The 16,646-nt window shown below is 46.0% G+C and overlaps 1 protein-coding gene and 1 pseudogene across 1 annotated transcript in view; both read right to left on the bottom strand.

The window, feature by feature from the left end:
- Positions 1 to 347: 347 nt before the first annotated feature.
- Positions 348 to 5,947, bottom strand: LOC130377514 (eukaryotic translation initiation factor 1A, X-chromosomal-like; annotated as a pseudogene).
- A 6,789-nt stretch (positions 5,948 to 12,736) lies between these two features.
- The window catches only part of LOC130377625 (ribosomal protein S6 kinase alpha-3-like), a 4,031-nt gene continuing 121 nt past the window's right edge, over positions 12,737 to 16,646 (bottom strand). The window contains 11 exon segments of the mRNA XM_056584781.1: positions 12,737 to 12,864; positions 13,053 to 13,193; positions 13,562 to 13,679; positions 14,099 to 14,175; positions 14,405 to 14,566; positions 14,872 to 15,030; positions 15,796 to 15,885; positions 15,997 to 16,122; positions 16,328 to 16,416; positions 16,419 to 16,436; positions 16,561 to 16,643. Coding sequence (XP_056440756.1) covers positions 12,742 to 12,864; positions 13,053 to 13,193; positions 13,562 to 13,679; positions 14,099 to 14,175; positions 14,405 to 14,566; positions 14,872 to 15,030; positions 15,796 to 15,885; positions 15,997 to 16,122; positions 16,328 to 16,416; positions 16,419 to 16,436; positions 16,561 to 16,643 — 1,186 coding nt within the window. The 3' untranslated portion in view covers positions 12,737 to 12,741.

Below are 16,646 nucleotides of genomic sequence, written 5' to 3'. Positions count from 1 at the left end.
TTGTTGATGCAGGCACGTCAGGCCAATGACCAATTCATAAACGACTTTTGATCACCGAAATGCGTCTCGACCCTCGTCATTTAAATGCATGGATTATTTCTAATGTCGAAAATGAATAACAAAAAATAGGAATTGTGTAATCTTTGTTCTACGTTTGCAAAAACTCGACGTCATTGACATTGAGCTAGTTTACCTCAGTTGTACCCTTTTTTGGTAAATACATCCATGGGGTGGTCCAGTTTCGTCAGGCGTACCTGTTCTTACTAAATACCTCCATGGTATCCCACTATGACGGATTTATGGCTCAACATCGCTCCCTAGCGTGCATCAGCTCTATGATAAATTATCAAGGAGACAACCCCAATATGTGGAGTTAAGATCTTTATTGAAAACCGGTTGTAACATCGGTTCAAACATAGAACAGTTAATTGAGGGGAACAGTGTGCTCCCTATTAATCGAGGCAGCACCAACAGAACTTCAGGAGACAGCTGTGTCTTACCACCATAAGGTGAGCAGAATAAAAACTAAAAAGAGACACAAATGAGGGACACAAAATAAGTATTTAGGATTACAGTAAGGGGGGGGGGGGCATTCATTTTGTTGCAACCAAAACAAAGTGTACTTCTGTTCTCCCTGCATGTCGGTTTTTTATGCAATACAACAGAACAAAAAAAAAGTAAACAGCAAGAAAAGAAAAGCTCAACCTCTCCATTCATGGATGACACCCATCTATCCCATGCAGAAATGTACATCCTTATAATACATCGCAGTGCTTGCAATAAGACAAGCAATTGAATGGTTTATCTTTTTATTTGCGAATCCAGAGACTCTGTACTTGTTAGGAAATTCCACTTGTGGTGAAATCGATATAAATACATTAAAAAGATAGCGCATCGTAGCTCGTTGGCCAAACGGCGGTGTTCAGTCGTGGACAGTTACGGCAAACCTCGGGAGAGTAGTGATAGTGGCTTGCACGAGTGACGAAGAGACCATATATGGGTATGGTGGGAGTTGAATTTCCGTTTGCCCATTTTGAACAACAAGATTTAATGAATTTACCTCAAATAGTGCCACTCCAGATGTGGAGATCGGCCTCAGGTAACCTTTGACCCCCACAGTTCTAATTATGCAGCAGTTACCCAAGATTTACTTTCTTGTTTCAATGTGAAAGTCTAGCCGGAAGAATACAATTAAGTTGTTCGCCAAAAGATAAGTTTTCAATGTCCATAATATATTTTTTTGACTCTTATGTTGAGGCATTTATATTGAGACATAAAATACATTTATTAAAACAGTAAACAAAACTAAATGATGGGAAGAAGATTCCAGAGACACTGTTTGTTGTTGGACCGGTACATTGAGGACCTTATTAAAAAAAAATATAGGAGTCGATGTGCGGTAATGGCTAGAGGAAAACAAAACACAACTGGAGCATCTCCAATGTCATTCCACCTCCCCCCTGGCAGCAGCCCTTTAGATCTGCAGGGGAGACAGAACACACACATTAATAACAGACATTACTCCTGTTGGCAACAGGGCTAATATACCACGGCTGCTATTGCCGCTCTAAGTGGACATCACTTAAATGACCGGTTAAATGCAGCTCAAAGGCTAGCGAGACGAACTCAAGACAATTCTGTCTGAGAAGTGGGAGGAGACCGTTAACAATGAGATAATCGTGGTGCGGGGGAATCCATAACCGAACTACAGCCAGGTTTTTATGATTGTTTTGGCTACAATAAAAATCGTGATGAGAACAGGCAGAAGGATTTAAATACGAAATGTATAGGCTGTGAATGAGGGTTCAATTAAAGCACATCCTGCTTCCTTGAATAGCTTTGGGCCTCAATATTACAAATCGTAGTTAAGCAACAGTGTCGTACGCAAATTATACTAGCGGGAGCGTCAACCAAGTTGAGCCGTTTGTGGCGACACTATCCATGTGTAGCTCTGGCTAACGCGAGGGACACGAGATGCACGTTATCCTTTAACTGCATCTCCTGGCAAGGAAAATGTTAGGTCTTCAGCAATTGGTTGTTCAACCAACTCATATTATTACATGAACATCACTAAAGGCTTGGCCGTGGTTATAGCATTTACGGCTTTCATATTAGGGCAGATAGTCAGGGCAAAGAATTGGATATCTTATTGGCCTTTCACACATGAACTCCGGATAAACTCAGGAGAATCCGGTCTGTGGATGCTCAGGAGTGCCCTTTAACACATGCAACCCGTAACTGGCGATAAGCCACATCAGACGTGTTAACACATAAACTCTGTATCCTCTAGGCGAGAGATAGCGCCTGGGTAGACCGTGTAGGAGGCAGGAAGCGACCCAAAACAATTACAGCGGAAGTCGCAAAGTTTTGCTTACATCACAGGGGAGGCTTCCAGCTCCATAATGCTGATATCAACTCTTGCCTGCAAAATACAGGCAAGAGTAAAGTGTGATGCTACACTGTGTTCTCCTGGTTTGGCGGCAGTCACATGATAGAAATCCCATAAACACTCGCTTGTTGTGGATTCTCCGGCTCTCCGGACATTACACTAAGGGCCTGGCCGGGTAAACACATACAGCCCTTCTGGTACTATCTGGAGAATGTCCGGCCCACAGGGCATGTGTGAAGGCCTATTAGTGAGCCTACCCAGGGTTTATAAAAAAAAGTACCAAATAAATAACGCAGAGCAAAAAAAAAGACCAAAAAAAAAAAAGTGACCAAAAACATTGGTGACCCACCTGAACTCTTACACCAGTAACATACATGTATAAATAAATATACTTGTATAAATACGTATATTAATACATACAAGGAGTTTTTGGGGAGGGGAACTTACATCATCAATGTCTTCATCATCATCACCAATATCGTCAAACTGGATCTCATCATCATCCCCTGGTCCGAATGTGTCTGTCTCGTTGATTTTGGCTGGAGAAAAGCAGGGAGCACAGTGTTAGCTAAACAAGTACTTCACGAAATCCAGAGGGAACCCAAGCCATTGCAGATTATTCAGTGAAGAACAACCACCATGGATATGCAGTGTTCCTAAGGACAGCCATACAGGATGAACTCATCGTGTCCGATATTTGTGCCAAGAAAGGGATCAACACCACTATAAAAAGCTGAAACACTGCAATTAACAGAGGTAACAATCGAATGTAACCTATGCCAAAAGTCAGTCTACTAGTAAATATCAACGATTCACTCAAGTCAGCACATGGACTCTACTCCTTATCCACTTTTACTGTAGGGCTTTGTGTGTGCAGGGTAGAGCTAGTCCCACAAATCATATTAAGTTCATGACCTAATATCTGATGACAGAGGAGCTACCATCTGGGTGAAATGGAATTTTCACTTCATATTTGTTTTGACCAATAATTGCTGGAGGCAGGGATCTGTAAGCACGCAATTGGCTACACAAACAGACTATGCGACAGCTTCATAATAACATGTAGACTGGCCACTATTCAAATACGCTTAAATAAACACTCATTAAAAGCCCCATCTGATGTTCATCCACTAGTAGAAATCAGTTTCTCTTCATTGGCATCGCTCGGTAACGAACAGGACACCAGCCGTAGCTCCGCCCATTGGCAGTTAATGGCTTCCGGCCGAGCGTCTGCGGCTCTACGCCATCTACCCCGAGAAGTTCTTCTAGATCTGTTCAGGGCAGTGCTACGTGAGGCTGGTGCTCCAGCCAGGTGTGAGTGCGTGTCGGCCACTCACCATGCTCGGGCAGCTCTCCGTAGGCCTTCAAACTGCGGGCCTCGTCTGCGTTGTACTTCAGGATGACGTCGGCCTTGTTGTCCTGAGGAAGAGAACAGCAGTCGCTCAGCATCACGTAGTCAGGAGGCTACTTTGCAACACAACACCGGTTTCACACTGAACGATAGTGAAGGACACGCCACACATTTGCTGAATTCCTCATATTTATTATTTTACAACATCGGTTGTCAGCAGGACTCGGACTGGGTAGCATCTGTGTTTATTTGGTCGTCATAAATTCCCAGAACTGGACCGTTAATGGTAAAATGGGCCCTGATAATTGTGATGAAACTTGCGAAGCCAGTGCCTTGGACTGATTAATAGCTAGCTCAGAATTGTGCATATTACCATTCAAGGAAAGTAGCCATTTTAGAGTAGTTTTTTGCTAAAGGATGCAACCCCGGCTTCGAAATTAAAACTATTTTGCAATTTGGGTTGATATGACCATGACCAGAACAAAATCAACATGACAGAATCAATGTTTCGTTAACAGCCATATCAAAATGTATTTATGTTATTTTTTTAACTATTCATACTGTAATTGGTACATACCTGGTAATCTCTCAATCCACCAGAATGATATCTGATGTGTTTATCCACACCTAGAAGAGATTGCCAGAAGGGGATGGAAGAGAAACAAACATATTTATACAACAGATTCAACCTATGACACTGACAAAGAAAATAAAAATATATACGCCATATATAGGCATATATATATATAACAGATAAACATGTATAAAGAGAGGGTGAACCCCGTGCCCCCCTCACAGAGCCATTGAGTCCACGGCTAACTGATGACAAAGTGTTGAGCTGGCACTGCGCCCAGGGCTGTGTCCTAGGAGAGAGGTGCAACTGGACAGGAATTCATACCTTTTTCCGGAGTTTTCCTCTGATATGACAAAGCCGCTTGACTCCATCAAGCACATGGCTTCCAGACGACCGTTCCCAAGCATTTTTATCACCTGAGCATATTCTGGACAACGCAGAGAGAAAATACAGAAGAATTAGGTTGGTGAACTAAAATGGGCCTTACAATGAGACCCATCAGCGGACTATTAAGAGTGAGGCAAGTTCTAGTTCCGAACTAAAGTGGGCCTTACAATGAGTCCATAAGAGGAATATTAAGGGGGCTGGAGGGAGGGTCTTGTTCATCTGAACGTACACACTTTTAATACAATGGTTCCAACTAGATTGTACTTGAGCATAGAACAAGTCAGGGGACATTCACATCTTAAGACATAAATAAAATAATATTTAAGACATTTCGCAATAGTATGAATCAAGTTGAAAACAATGCTTTGACAATTTCCCATGTTGTTCCCATGTTAACTGACAGTTTTCAGTGAATGAATGACATCTCATGGGGATGAAACTTACCCTGGCCATCCTCTTTAAACACCAGCTCCCTCTTCTCGGACTCATTCTCGTTCTTACCACGTCGCCTGTTCTTTCCTCCCTTTCCTGTCAAAGTGGGAAAAGAGGGGTATTAGAGTGGACTTAACAAATGTAATATATATTGACTCATTAATCCATCAGTTCATGTACACAACCAACATCCATTCCAAATCAAGATTGTAGATTTGGAACATGAAAAAAACTCAGAGTGCATCAGCAGCAACGTGTTACTCTGGCCCGATTGTCCCGGAGGTCAATGTAAATGATCATAGATGGACTTAATTAAATGTACATTGAACCGCCGGGGGTGGGGTTTCACAATGTAGCCAAGAGGCTAGTCACGGCTAGCTCTTCAAGCTAGTTTGAGCCTCACAATGGTTGATCTGAATGATGGTGTTTGTGTGTGTGGGGGGCTAACATCCACTTTCTCATGATACACCCGTAAAGACAAGCCTCACCGTGTCCGTCGGGACCACAACTCAAGACACTCGACGATTTGAACGAAAGTCGATACAAAAAGCTGTCTTCTAAAGAGCCGATCGCTCTCCGACACAGGGGTTAGCTATAGCATAGCAGGCTGGTGTCACGTTTTCACTGCGTGTGTCTGACACGGCGGACCGAAAACAGCGCAAAGACCTCCGCACCGCCACGCAGACTCCTAACTTAACACCACTTCACATGGTCTTTACCTTTATTCTTGGGCATATTCCTGACCGGTCGTGTTGAAGAGACGCAGTCGACAAGGATAAGTCAGCGTGTTCTGTACTGTTTACTGGAATGAGCTAAGTAGAGCTACTTTGAACTAGGAATGGTAGTCACTGCTAGCGCCCGCCGGTTCACGCATGCGTCGGTCGCACCATTCAAATACGAGGTGCTTTATTAAAACGTTCGTTTTAAGACAAAACATGGACGCTAAATCCTTTGGGTGGTGGTGGTGGTGGGAGGGAATAAACGACGTTTCTGTGATGGTATGACTAGCGAATTACGTTAACCGAGTAGGGTTGTTCGTTTTCTTCTAGTGAAAAGCTGTTATAGTGGTGAATACTATAGTATATGAGTTGATATAGTAGTGTATTCTTATTTGGGTGAATAGTGTATTCTTGACAGGACACGTCTCATTCATCCATCGCACCAGAGGGCGGTCTGCTGCAGGAGTCCGACTCTATTCAATAATATACACACAATAATTATTTTCCAGAATAACCTTTTCCTTTAAGTGCAAGCCTAGACAAAATGGTCCACTATTTACTGTTTCAGTTATTTCTAAGATATATTTAAATGCACATTGGCTCTTTGGTTTTTACAATACTATATTCCATATAGGCTACGTGAGATTAGAGAAGCGTATAGTGCGAATTAAAGCACTTTTGGTGAGCTAGGTTTATGTAGGGGTTGTTTCTAGTTAGCAGCAACGATGGCTGACTACAGCACTAGGTGCTGACTTCTGATTGGGTACAGAACGCGTACTCAAGTGAAGATCTTCTGAGTGTGGTAAGAAAAAAAAGTGTTATGATGTGTTCATTAATGCATCATATTTATTCTGAAGTAACTACAGATGGACACTTTATCAGTACCATCTGTACTGCAGTGTATATACACACACACACAGACACACATACCATGTATCTTAGTAATCATACTTATACATCATAAAATGATATGATTGCTAACAACACGTGGTTTACCTTCTTCATTAAGGATGCTTCTGAGTGTCTACTTGGAGTATGTGGGGTAGCAGACGAAGAGGAATCCTCTTCAGCTGAGTGTGGAGAATGGAACCTGGGACCCCTTTGGAATGACCAGGTTACGATGATCAGAATAGAGGGCACGCATCCAGAGTGGTGCCAGGAGGTGAGAGGCGATGGCGTCGACCACGACACCGACAGGCTGGAGGCAGCGTACGCCCTGCCCTCGGAGGACCAGGGCACACACTTTATGGGGTGAGGGATGACCGTGGGAGACTCCATGAGGAGCTGGAGGAGCCCCTCGTAGGGTATGCTGACCTGGCGACGGAGGGGGACAGTTATGAGTTCCAGTGTCCAACCGCAGAGGAGTCCAAGCCTCCCACGGGCAGGGAACACCTGCGTCGGCCCTTGGCTAAAAAGAGCGGAAAGTACGGCGCGCCGGTGGGGCAGAGGCGCCGGACGCCGACAGCACGGCCTGTGACGACCTCCAAAGCTCACAGAGCCCAACCAGCGCGGAGGATCGCCAGCGAGGCGCACAGGACGGACCCGAGGACCAAGGCGGTGGTGTGCGGCCTGTGCCTCCGCCGGGCAAGGTGTTTAAGAACATGGCGGGCTTCTCCGTGCACCTGAAACAGCTGCACCACAACGGCTTTGGGGAAGAGCTCTTCTGCGGCATGTGCCAGAAGCAGCTGCCGTAACCAGCTGGTCTGGACCGACCACGTACGGCGGCACGCCAGCAAGGCGGCCGTCTTCCAGTGCCCCCTGTGCTCCTTCAAGGCCCCGGCAAGATCAGGAAGAGAGGGGTCAAGGGGCGCTTCGGGATCAGGGTCCACTTTGAGAAGGAGCACCCAGGGGATCGTTCCCGAGTGCAAGATCTGCGAGAAGGACTTCCGGAACTTGGACTCGTACCTGAAGGACCAGGTCAGGCACATCGGGGTCACTCCGTTCTACTGCCCGAGTGCCAGATCTACGAGATGAACAGAGAGGGGCCGGCTGGTGCATATGAGGAACCACCAAAAGGAGAAGGGCGTGGGCAGGGGGAAGAGGGGAGATGTGGGAGAGGAATCCCCCACAGGATGCTTAGACTGTTCACTGATTACAATGTGATGTTAGTGAGTCCCTCAGACCCAGGACAGACGTCAGAAGATATGCTCTGACATCATCTGTCACTATAGTAGGGCTGAACGATTAATCGAATCGACGGAACTTAATAAATTATAAAAATCACACATTAAATCGCAATCGCATATTGGGACAAATAATTGCAATTCGAGTATTTCCCCAAATCGTTCAGCCCCACCCAATAGCCTTACAAAAGTGACTTTTCACTTTGGAGTTTGCACTATTATTTATTTACTGTCTTACATACCTACCTACACACTTACTATGTATGTACTTAGTACATACGTAACAACATACGTCCTATGCAACTGGTTCGGGCAAATAATGGTCCATCAGTCAGCTGAAGCCATATCTTAAGGACATACATTTGCACCTTTATTTTATTTCAGTTCATCCTTTGTGTTGGCCCCTCAGATAAGCTTTTGTTCCTCATTGCTTTAGGTCTGTGGTTTTGTGGGCGTCAATGATGCAGTCTGAGTGTTTCAATGGAGATGTCCATTACTGTTTGACCAGCTCAATGTTATTGACAAGTTGATGTTTTTTCCACTCAGTTCTGTTGAGTGGTTTGGTTTTGTAATTGTAACTTATGGCGGTTGCCTGGTCGGTTTTCTATGCCGTTCATGTTTTTGATATGGGGTTTGTACATTCCATTTATTTTCTTTAAGATAGCACTTTGACTTTAGCACATCACACTACACGTTTTGTAATGTAGTATTGACAATTTGCCCTAAAACTAAAATTATATTAATGTTCAGCCCTAATATGACCTGGACCAAGAAAGGTGTACCGGATGCAAGAGTTCATCGTTCATTTCCAAGCTTAAAGCTAATGGGAATTGAACTTCTAAGGCGGGCAGGTGGAGACGATGTAGGGATTTAATGTTGCCTTTTTCCCCTTAAGCTTCAGTTACACAGCCCTCAAACTTAAATAATGTTTTTTTGTCCTTTGTCATTTTGCACCTTTGAAGCCTTAATAAAGGTTTTGTGCATATTTAACTACATATAAATATTTCTGAATGATGAGATAAATGACTTGACCATTTATACATTTATCAACTTCCTTCAGTGGTTATCCGAAATTAGATTTTCTGCCCAGTATTAGCATTCCACATCCTTCTCCCCACAATAATCACTTGATAAAAATCGGTTAATGCATTATTATAACATTAATAACAGAACACCATTCAGTGTTGGCACAGTGGAGGCTTGCTTGGGTCTTTCTCTTTTCTGGCCAGGTGGGCAATCCTGGTTCCTGCTCAGGTCATTCGGTGACGGCCAGAACAATGGTAAGTATAAAAGCACTGTGAAAAACAAACTATATTTATTGATTTGTTCCTTGGAACCCAGGTTTAATGAAACGGAAAAACAACTCCAAAACAACATGTGAAGTTGAAAATTCAGAAGCACTCCTTATAGTGTGGGCCCTTTCAAGGCACAAGATATTGAAATTAAATAAGCGGGTCAATAAAACAAGATTTCCTATTTTTTTGTCAAAGACCTTTTTTTATTTTCAATACAAGTCTGACTCTCACTGCAGATATAAAAATGGAGAGTTCGACTAGCTCGGGCTAAATAAAATACACAAAGTGGGTTGTTGAAACCTCTGGAGGTCAAATGAGCGATGTAGGTGAACACAAGTATGCCCCAAAGAGAAAAAGAAATTCCCTCTATTCATAGTCACGAGAAAGAAAAAAAATCATTCAACAATCATTACTTACACTCCTTCCCCAAATATGTACACTAAATGATGAGTGAGGTGAAGATGCTATGCACATTATATACCCTATTATTTATATATATTATAAAATAAATTGCAAAGATTTTTTTTTTTTTTTCTCCCATGTTATACCGATTACATCCTTTATGTTACCAAACATTCAAATGAACTTACGAAGAGTGAGCGGGCTTGAGATTACCACAGCATTAGGGTTGATGCATTTTAATCCTAACCAATAAGCTTAGCTATTAAGCAGAGGGATTCTTTGAAGTCCAAGACATAGTTATGGGTCTTCGCTAACCGGATCTTGGTTGGCATGAGCCATAGTTTGATTGTCTCTCAGAATACCAATGGCTGCTATGTCTCATACTGGGGGAGCTTTCCCCAGTAGACATAAGGCACAGACAGGTCCAGACTGGGTTACAGTAATGGTAGATTAAACGTGGTAGAGGCTGGCATAATTCTGGTGATTGCGTTATTGCTACAAATCACCAGGGGAAACGACCCCCAGAACTGCAATGTTTTGATGCTGCGTACAAGGACTGTGTTTACGGTAAGTGCCAGTAAGACGTCCACTGTGTCTACAAACACATTGAGAACATACAACATAGCCTCACTGTCAACATAGGTCACAGCTGTTGGGAGTGCCCTTGAGCAAGATCCTGAATCCCACAGTCGTTTAAGGGAGGGCCCTTTGTCCTATGGTCTACTGACCAGTGTACGGATGTGTGTGAAATGTGGATTTTTCCCCCAGGGTTTACCTACAACATTCAAGTCGTTCTAATTAGTTAGTGGGTCAACTATAAGTGGACTCCTGTCTCCTGCTAATCAAGTTGATAAGCTTTATAGCTATCTGATGATGATGATGATACCCTTAAGGACCCATCACTGCTACACATTCAGCTGTTTGACAGACAGGAGTTTGGAAGGTTACGACTTAGCGGGAGATTGCAACGAGAGGAATTTCAACATCATTCCTAATACCAACAGGAACACCATACAACGTGCAACAGCATGTGCCTTAAAACAAAATACATAATCCTAGAGAGAGCGCCACACAGTGTACTCCTGCAGTCACACACACACACACACACACACACACACACACACACACACACACACACACACACACACACACCACACACACACACCACACACACACACCACACACACACACACACACACACACCACACACACAGAGACAGGTCCCACACGCGGGATTGTTCCGAGGCAGGAGTAAAGCAACATAGTGATGGAATGGAAACACTCGTACAGCCCGGGTTTCAAGCGTTTTGTGGTTGCTATTTAATACAGTAGAACTTACACTAACGTTGCCTGTCATTTCCTTTGGAAGGGTTGGCGTCCCTGGTGAGACGCCGCTCTGCCTGGTCGCCGCCCGGCTGTTCCTATGCCTACACCGGCCCCCACCAGGTGTGCTTGTGTCTAAAGCAGCTCCAGCTGAGCATCGAGAGAGAAACAATAGATAGCATTGTCTTTTCATTTCATAGAAACCTGAGTTGCCTAACGCATATTTACACTTCAGTCCCCCCCCCCCCCCCCCTCCTCCTCCCTAACTCCAACCGACCCTGTCACACACACACACACATATGGACACCGTTGGCTCTGGCCTTGGGCATCGAGGAGGGAGAAGGTTCGGATCCCCTCCTGCCTTGTGTTCTACACCCCTGTCCCTCGTCCTCTCTTGAGTCGGCCATTTTCAGCCGGAGGTGGAAATGGTTCCCCCGTGCATACGCTCCACAGCCCCGTGGCGCCTCAGAGGCCAGTCTGGGGCCGAGGGTGACGTTGATGATTGGAGGCTGTGATGGGCTAGAAGGGTTGACCAGATTCTTTACATGGGGTAGAACAGGCATGGCCTCCATGTTCTATATATCGGTTGGGCCAATTTCATGCATCTTTTTGGCTCATTTATCAATTTGACGCCTAACCTTCCCTCACAGGGTTGGGTACACCAACCCTCTGATTTGCAACTAGCTTAACAGCAGAAAGGCCTAGAGCTTGGGAGTAACGATGCAAGGAGGGTGAGCGATATTTTTGTTATGCCGAATTGCCAAGTGTAAGTTGCACTTTCCAAGTTTCCACGGTGCAAATGAACGCAGCGAATAGCGAGGCCTATTCAATCAGCCAATGAGGGTTCAGGGGCTGACTTCAATACGCTTGCTCCGACTCTATATGGTGACAGGGTCATCACCAGAGGCTGCTTGAGGCTTTTAAATGCATGATATAACTCCTCAGTACAATACATAGGTATAATAACATTGATTGTAGGTCTTTGAAATGCATACATGAGATTAATGATACGCTATTGTTTAATGTTCCTCAATATTTGGGAATAAATACAGCACGTTTGATGTTGTCTTGGTTTGTCCTGACCTTAAGAGTCTCTGGTTTCAAGAAGGCAAGGCTTGATTGTCCGAAACAGGGACTGAGAAGACACCACGCTAGTTAAGAGACGGAAAGGATTTATTTTCCCTTTCAGCTTTTAGCTGCTAATAGCTCCTTTCAGTCAGCTAATAACTGTCTCTTTACGGCTAGCTGCTAACTAGCTCCTTTCAGCTAGCTGCTAATAGCTCCTTCCAGTAAGCTACAAACAAGCTCCTCTCAGCTAGCCGCTAACTTGTAGCTCCTTTCAGCCATTTGCTAATGCGCTCATGTCGGTAGCTATTTGATCGCTCACCTCTCCGGCCCAGCTGTCTGTTCTGGAACGCAGAGGGCTAGCATGGATTCTAACAAGGCTACAGTAAGACAAAATATTTTTTTCGGAATGGTCCACGGCGGTCCAGGCCCCGGGAGAGAGAGAGAGAGAGAGAGAGAGAGAGAGAGAGAGAGAGAGAGGGAGGGGGAGAGAGAGGGGAGGGAGACAGAGAGGCTGTTTTGATTCGTTATCTTTTTGGCGTCATAGGTTGCTAGGTCCATCAGTAGTCTGTCCCTGAGACCAGCGGGGTCCGACGGGAGCTCAGATCGAGGTCAGAGTTGGGGTGCTCAGGGAATGGAGGCGGCGGCGGGGGGGGGGGGTGGGGGGGGGGGGTGATGAGGTCACAGAGCGGTCGAGGTGAGCTTCTTCAGGCCCCTCCGTTGGGCCAGGGTGGAGCAGCCCACCGGCTCCAGGACCGTGGACACGTTCCTGTTGAGGGCCGAGTAGGTGGCGGCCATGGCGCCCTGGAGTAAACACACAGAAACAGCTTCAGCCCAGGGTATCAGCTTGGGTCCCATTATGTAGTTAGGATTATGGTGTGTGTGTGTGTGTGTGTGTGTGTGTGTTTGTGTGTGTGGTGTGTGTGTTGTGTGTGTGTTGTGTGTGTGTGTGTGTGTGTGTTGTGTGGTGTGTGTTGTGTGTGTGCGTGTACCTTGACAAGGTGTGGGGCGTCCTGTCGGTTGAGGGTGTACTTTGGCAGCTGTTCGCGGTGTATCACCCATGGGTGCCGGAGCACCTGTCCTGCTGTCAGCCGCTGGCTGGGGTCCACATGGAGCATCTTGGACACCAGGTCCTAGGGGTCAGAGGTCAGAGCGCATGGTCAGGGTCAAACAACGCACAACACTAACACGGTAAACCACAACCACAAACACTATCAATAAAACAAACATCCTTGTTGTGTAATGCTATACTTCACATCTATTGATCCTACAGGCATCGATTTCCAATAAGAGGATGCGATACATCAATATCATAAGCGGTGGCGATGTTATGCAAGCCCAAGCATTACATTATTACCTTCACTGTTGAGTATTGCCTATTCCAGCAGTTATGTGTGTGGTTGTGTTTGTGGCTGTGTTTTTTTTTGTGTTGTTGTGTGTATTTTTTACGTGCGTATCTGTGTTTTTGTGTGTGTTTTCGTGTGCGAGTGTCCGCGCCCACCTTGGCCTCAGTGGAGACAGAGTTCCAGTATCCTCCACTCAGGGAGAATTTCCCACTGCCGATCCGAGCCAGGATCTCCTCGGGGGTGTCTTCTGGGCCGTTCGCAAAGGGAGTGAACCTGGAGAGAGAGAGAGAGAGAGAGGAGAGAGAGAGAGAGAGAGAAGAGAGAGAGAGAGAGAGAGAGAGAGAGAAGAGAGAGAGAGAGAGAGAGAGAGAATAGAGAGAGGAGAGAGAGAGAGAGGAGAGAGAGAGAGAGAGAGAGAGAGAGAGAGCACATTAGAAGGAGAGAGAAAGGAGGGGGTGGGGAGATACAAACATTTATACCTGGAAAGGTTATTGACCCTCCATCTGGAAGCTATTTGCAGCTTCAAGATGGAGTTAGACAATACCCTTGCTTTAAAACACACCGCAACACAAAACAAACACACAAAATAGACACAGGAGCACATTCAAACCGCACGCACACATTCCACACACAAACAGAGACACAATCCGAGTGCCTGTGTTCATGACACACACTGACTGACACACACGTACCCTGTGAGCATGGTGTATAGCAGGACTCCAAGGCTCCAAATGTCGCAGGCCGCATCATATCCCTGCTTCTTCAACACCTGACAGTAGGAATTAGAAGCTACATTATGAAGTTTGAAAATAGAAAAATAAATTATTTCTTTTTTTTTGCCCATTCTACCAAATTAACCATCTAAAATCCAGACGAAAAATTTGGGACAAAGAGAGGAAGAGCATGAGAGAGAGAGCGAGACGGAGAAATGTATGGAGACCAGGAAGTGGAAGGACGGACTGGGCTGAGGGTTAGGGACAAACAGGAAGTGGTCATACCTCGGGGGCCACGAAGTTGGCGGTGTAGCAGGGCGTCATCAGAAGGCCGTTCTCGGCGCGGAGCTGCTTGGCGAAGCCAAAGTCACAGACGCGTATGGACTCGGCGTTCCCGCTCTCGTCCACGTACAGGATGTTACTGGGCTTCAGGTCTCTGTGGACCACCTGACACACACACACACACACACACACACCACACACACACACACACACCACACACACCACACACACCACACACACACCACACACACACACCCACACACACACACACACACACGCACACACACACCAAGAATCAGGAGGGTTAGCTAAAAATGCATCACATTAAAGTTCTGGGTACCTTAGCTGGAAACGCGGCCTGTTTGTCTGTGTGTGTGTGTGTTTGTGTTTGTGTTTGTGTGTCTGTGTCTGTGTCTGTGTGTGTGTGTGTGTGTGTGTGTGTGTGTGTGTGCGTGTGCGTGCCCTCTCACCCCCTGGACGTGGAGGTACTCCAGGGTCTTGGTGACGGTGTACAGCACGGCGCTCGCCTCTCTCTCAGAGAAGAACTTCTGCCGCAGGATCTTGTCCAGCAGCTCGCCGCCCTTCATCAGCTCAGAGACCAGGTAGACGGAGCGCCCGTCGTCAAACACCTGGGAACACCACAGGGGGTCAGACGCTGGTCCCCAGACCACCTGGGGTCGGGACCTACCCCTTATATGCATCTGGGGTGGCAGGAGATTGCTGACATAAGCATGAGATATTTGATCCACTGTTAGTTTTAAAGGTCTCAGAGGCGTCATCATAATGGCTAATGATTCATAGTTACGAGCAGTACATTATGTTTAGGAGACTTTACTACAATATAACATACATTAACAATACATTAATGTATAATTTATTAGTACATATACGAATGCAACTATAATGATAGTACAACAATCCCACTGTCAATATGGGACCCAGCATTATAGTTCAGTTGGAGTGGAGGTCATCTTCAGTGGGCTCATTGTTATTTCTGCTCACTTTGTGCAGGACTCAAGCCTAACTGTGCTTTCACACCAAATGCGGCGCGAATAGTTGGAAAACAATAACGTTCCTTTCTGCCAATTCATTCTCAACCACGGCCCAGATGACCACCAGTACGAGTCTTTACCTATTGTAAAGTATCAGAGACGTGCGTTCACACCCAAACATGGGTCCTTTGGTATGTGTGTGGACCAAGTGCATTAAAGTCAATGCATCTCTGCAATGACTTTGACTTGTATGGATTCGAGCCACGCCTTCATTTTTTGTTGGGAACACACCTTAACGGCCGCAATCAGTCATAAACATTGTCTGGCGCTGTGTGCTTTGGGATCAGGGGGTCCACTCCCTGGCAGAGCGTCAGACTGGCAGACTGGCAGGGCGGGACTCACGTCTTTGAGGGTGATGATGTTAGGGTGCTGGCCGTATCTCAGGAGGATCTCCACCTCCTCCGTGGGGTCCCTCTTGGCCTTGCTAATGATCTGCGGACGACAGGAGCAGGCTTGGTTACACACGCTAGGAGGAGGGGCGCGAGGGTGAGAGCGGACTCCCTGCTGGAGGGGGCGGGGCAGTGGGAGTGGGGCGGGGCCTACCTTGACCGCGTACTCCATGCCGGTGCCTTTGTGCAAACAGCGCTTGCAGATGGAGTACGACCCCACGCCGATGTCCTCCTTGATGTCATACGCGTCCGAGAACTGAGACGTGCTTCTGTGCAGCTGCTGAGCGCACACACACACACACACACACACACACACACACACACACACACACACACACACACCACACAACACACCACACACACACACACACACACACACACCACACACACACACACAGAAAGTAAACGTTATTATACAGCATTGTTCAGTACTTGATCCTGATTGGTCAATAACGTTCCCAGGGTATGCATCAACAATATAATACCTTTACTATGACATTTGGTAATGGTTGAGTTTCTTCCTCCGTTATCGCAACAAAACTGAAGCCTCTGAAGAGCTGATGGGCGTTGGCACTGGAGGCACTCCTGGAGAATCTGGAGAGTGTGCAAGCACACACGCCACACACACACACACTATGTCTATTATCAGGTAAAATATGTATAGGCGGGTTTGTGAGGCTGTGTGTGTCAGTGAGTGAGAGAGTGAGTGAGTGTGTACCTCTTGGGGTCTTGGCGGTGAACTCTGGGTCGAAGTAGAAGGTGTCATCGGGACGGCCTGAGGCGGGTTTGAAAGGAGGAGGGCTC

Source organism: Gadus chalcogrammus, chromosome 23 (assembly GCF_026213295.1).
Source record: "Gadus chalcogrammus isolate NIFS_2021 chromosome 23, NIFS_Gcha_1.0, whole genome shotgun sequence".
In the NCBI taxonomy this organism is placed as follows: Eukaryota; Metazoa; Chordata; class Actinopteri; order Gadiformes; family Gadidae; genus Gadus; species Gadus chalcogrammus.
Note: the sequence above shows the minus strand (reverse complement) of the source record. Positions and strands in the feature narration are given on the sequence as shown.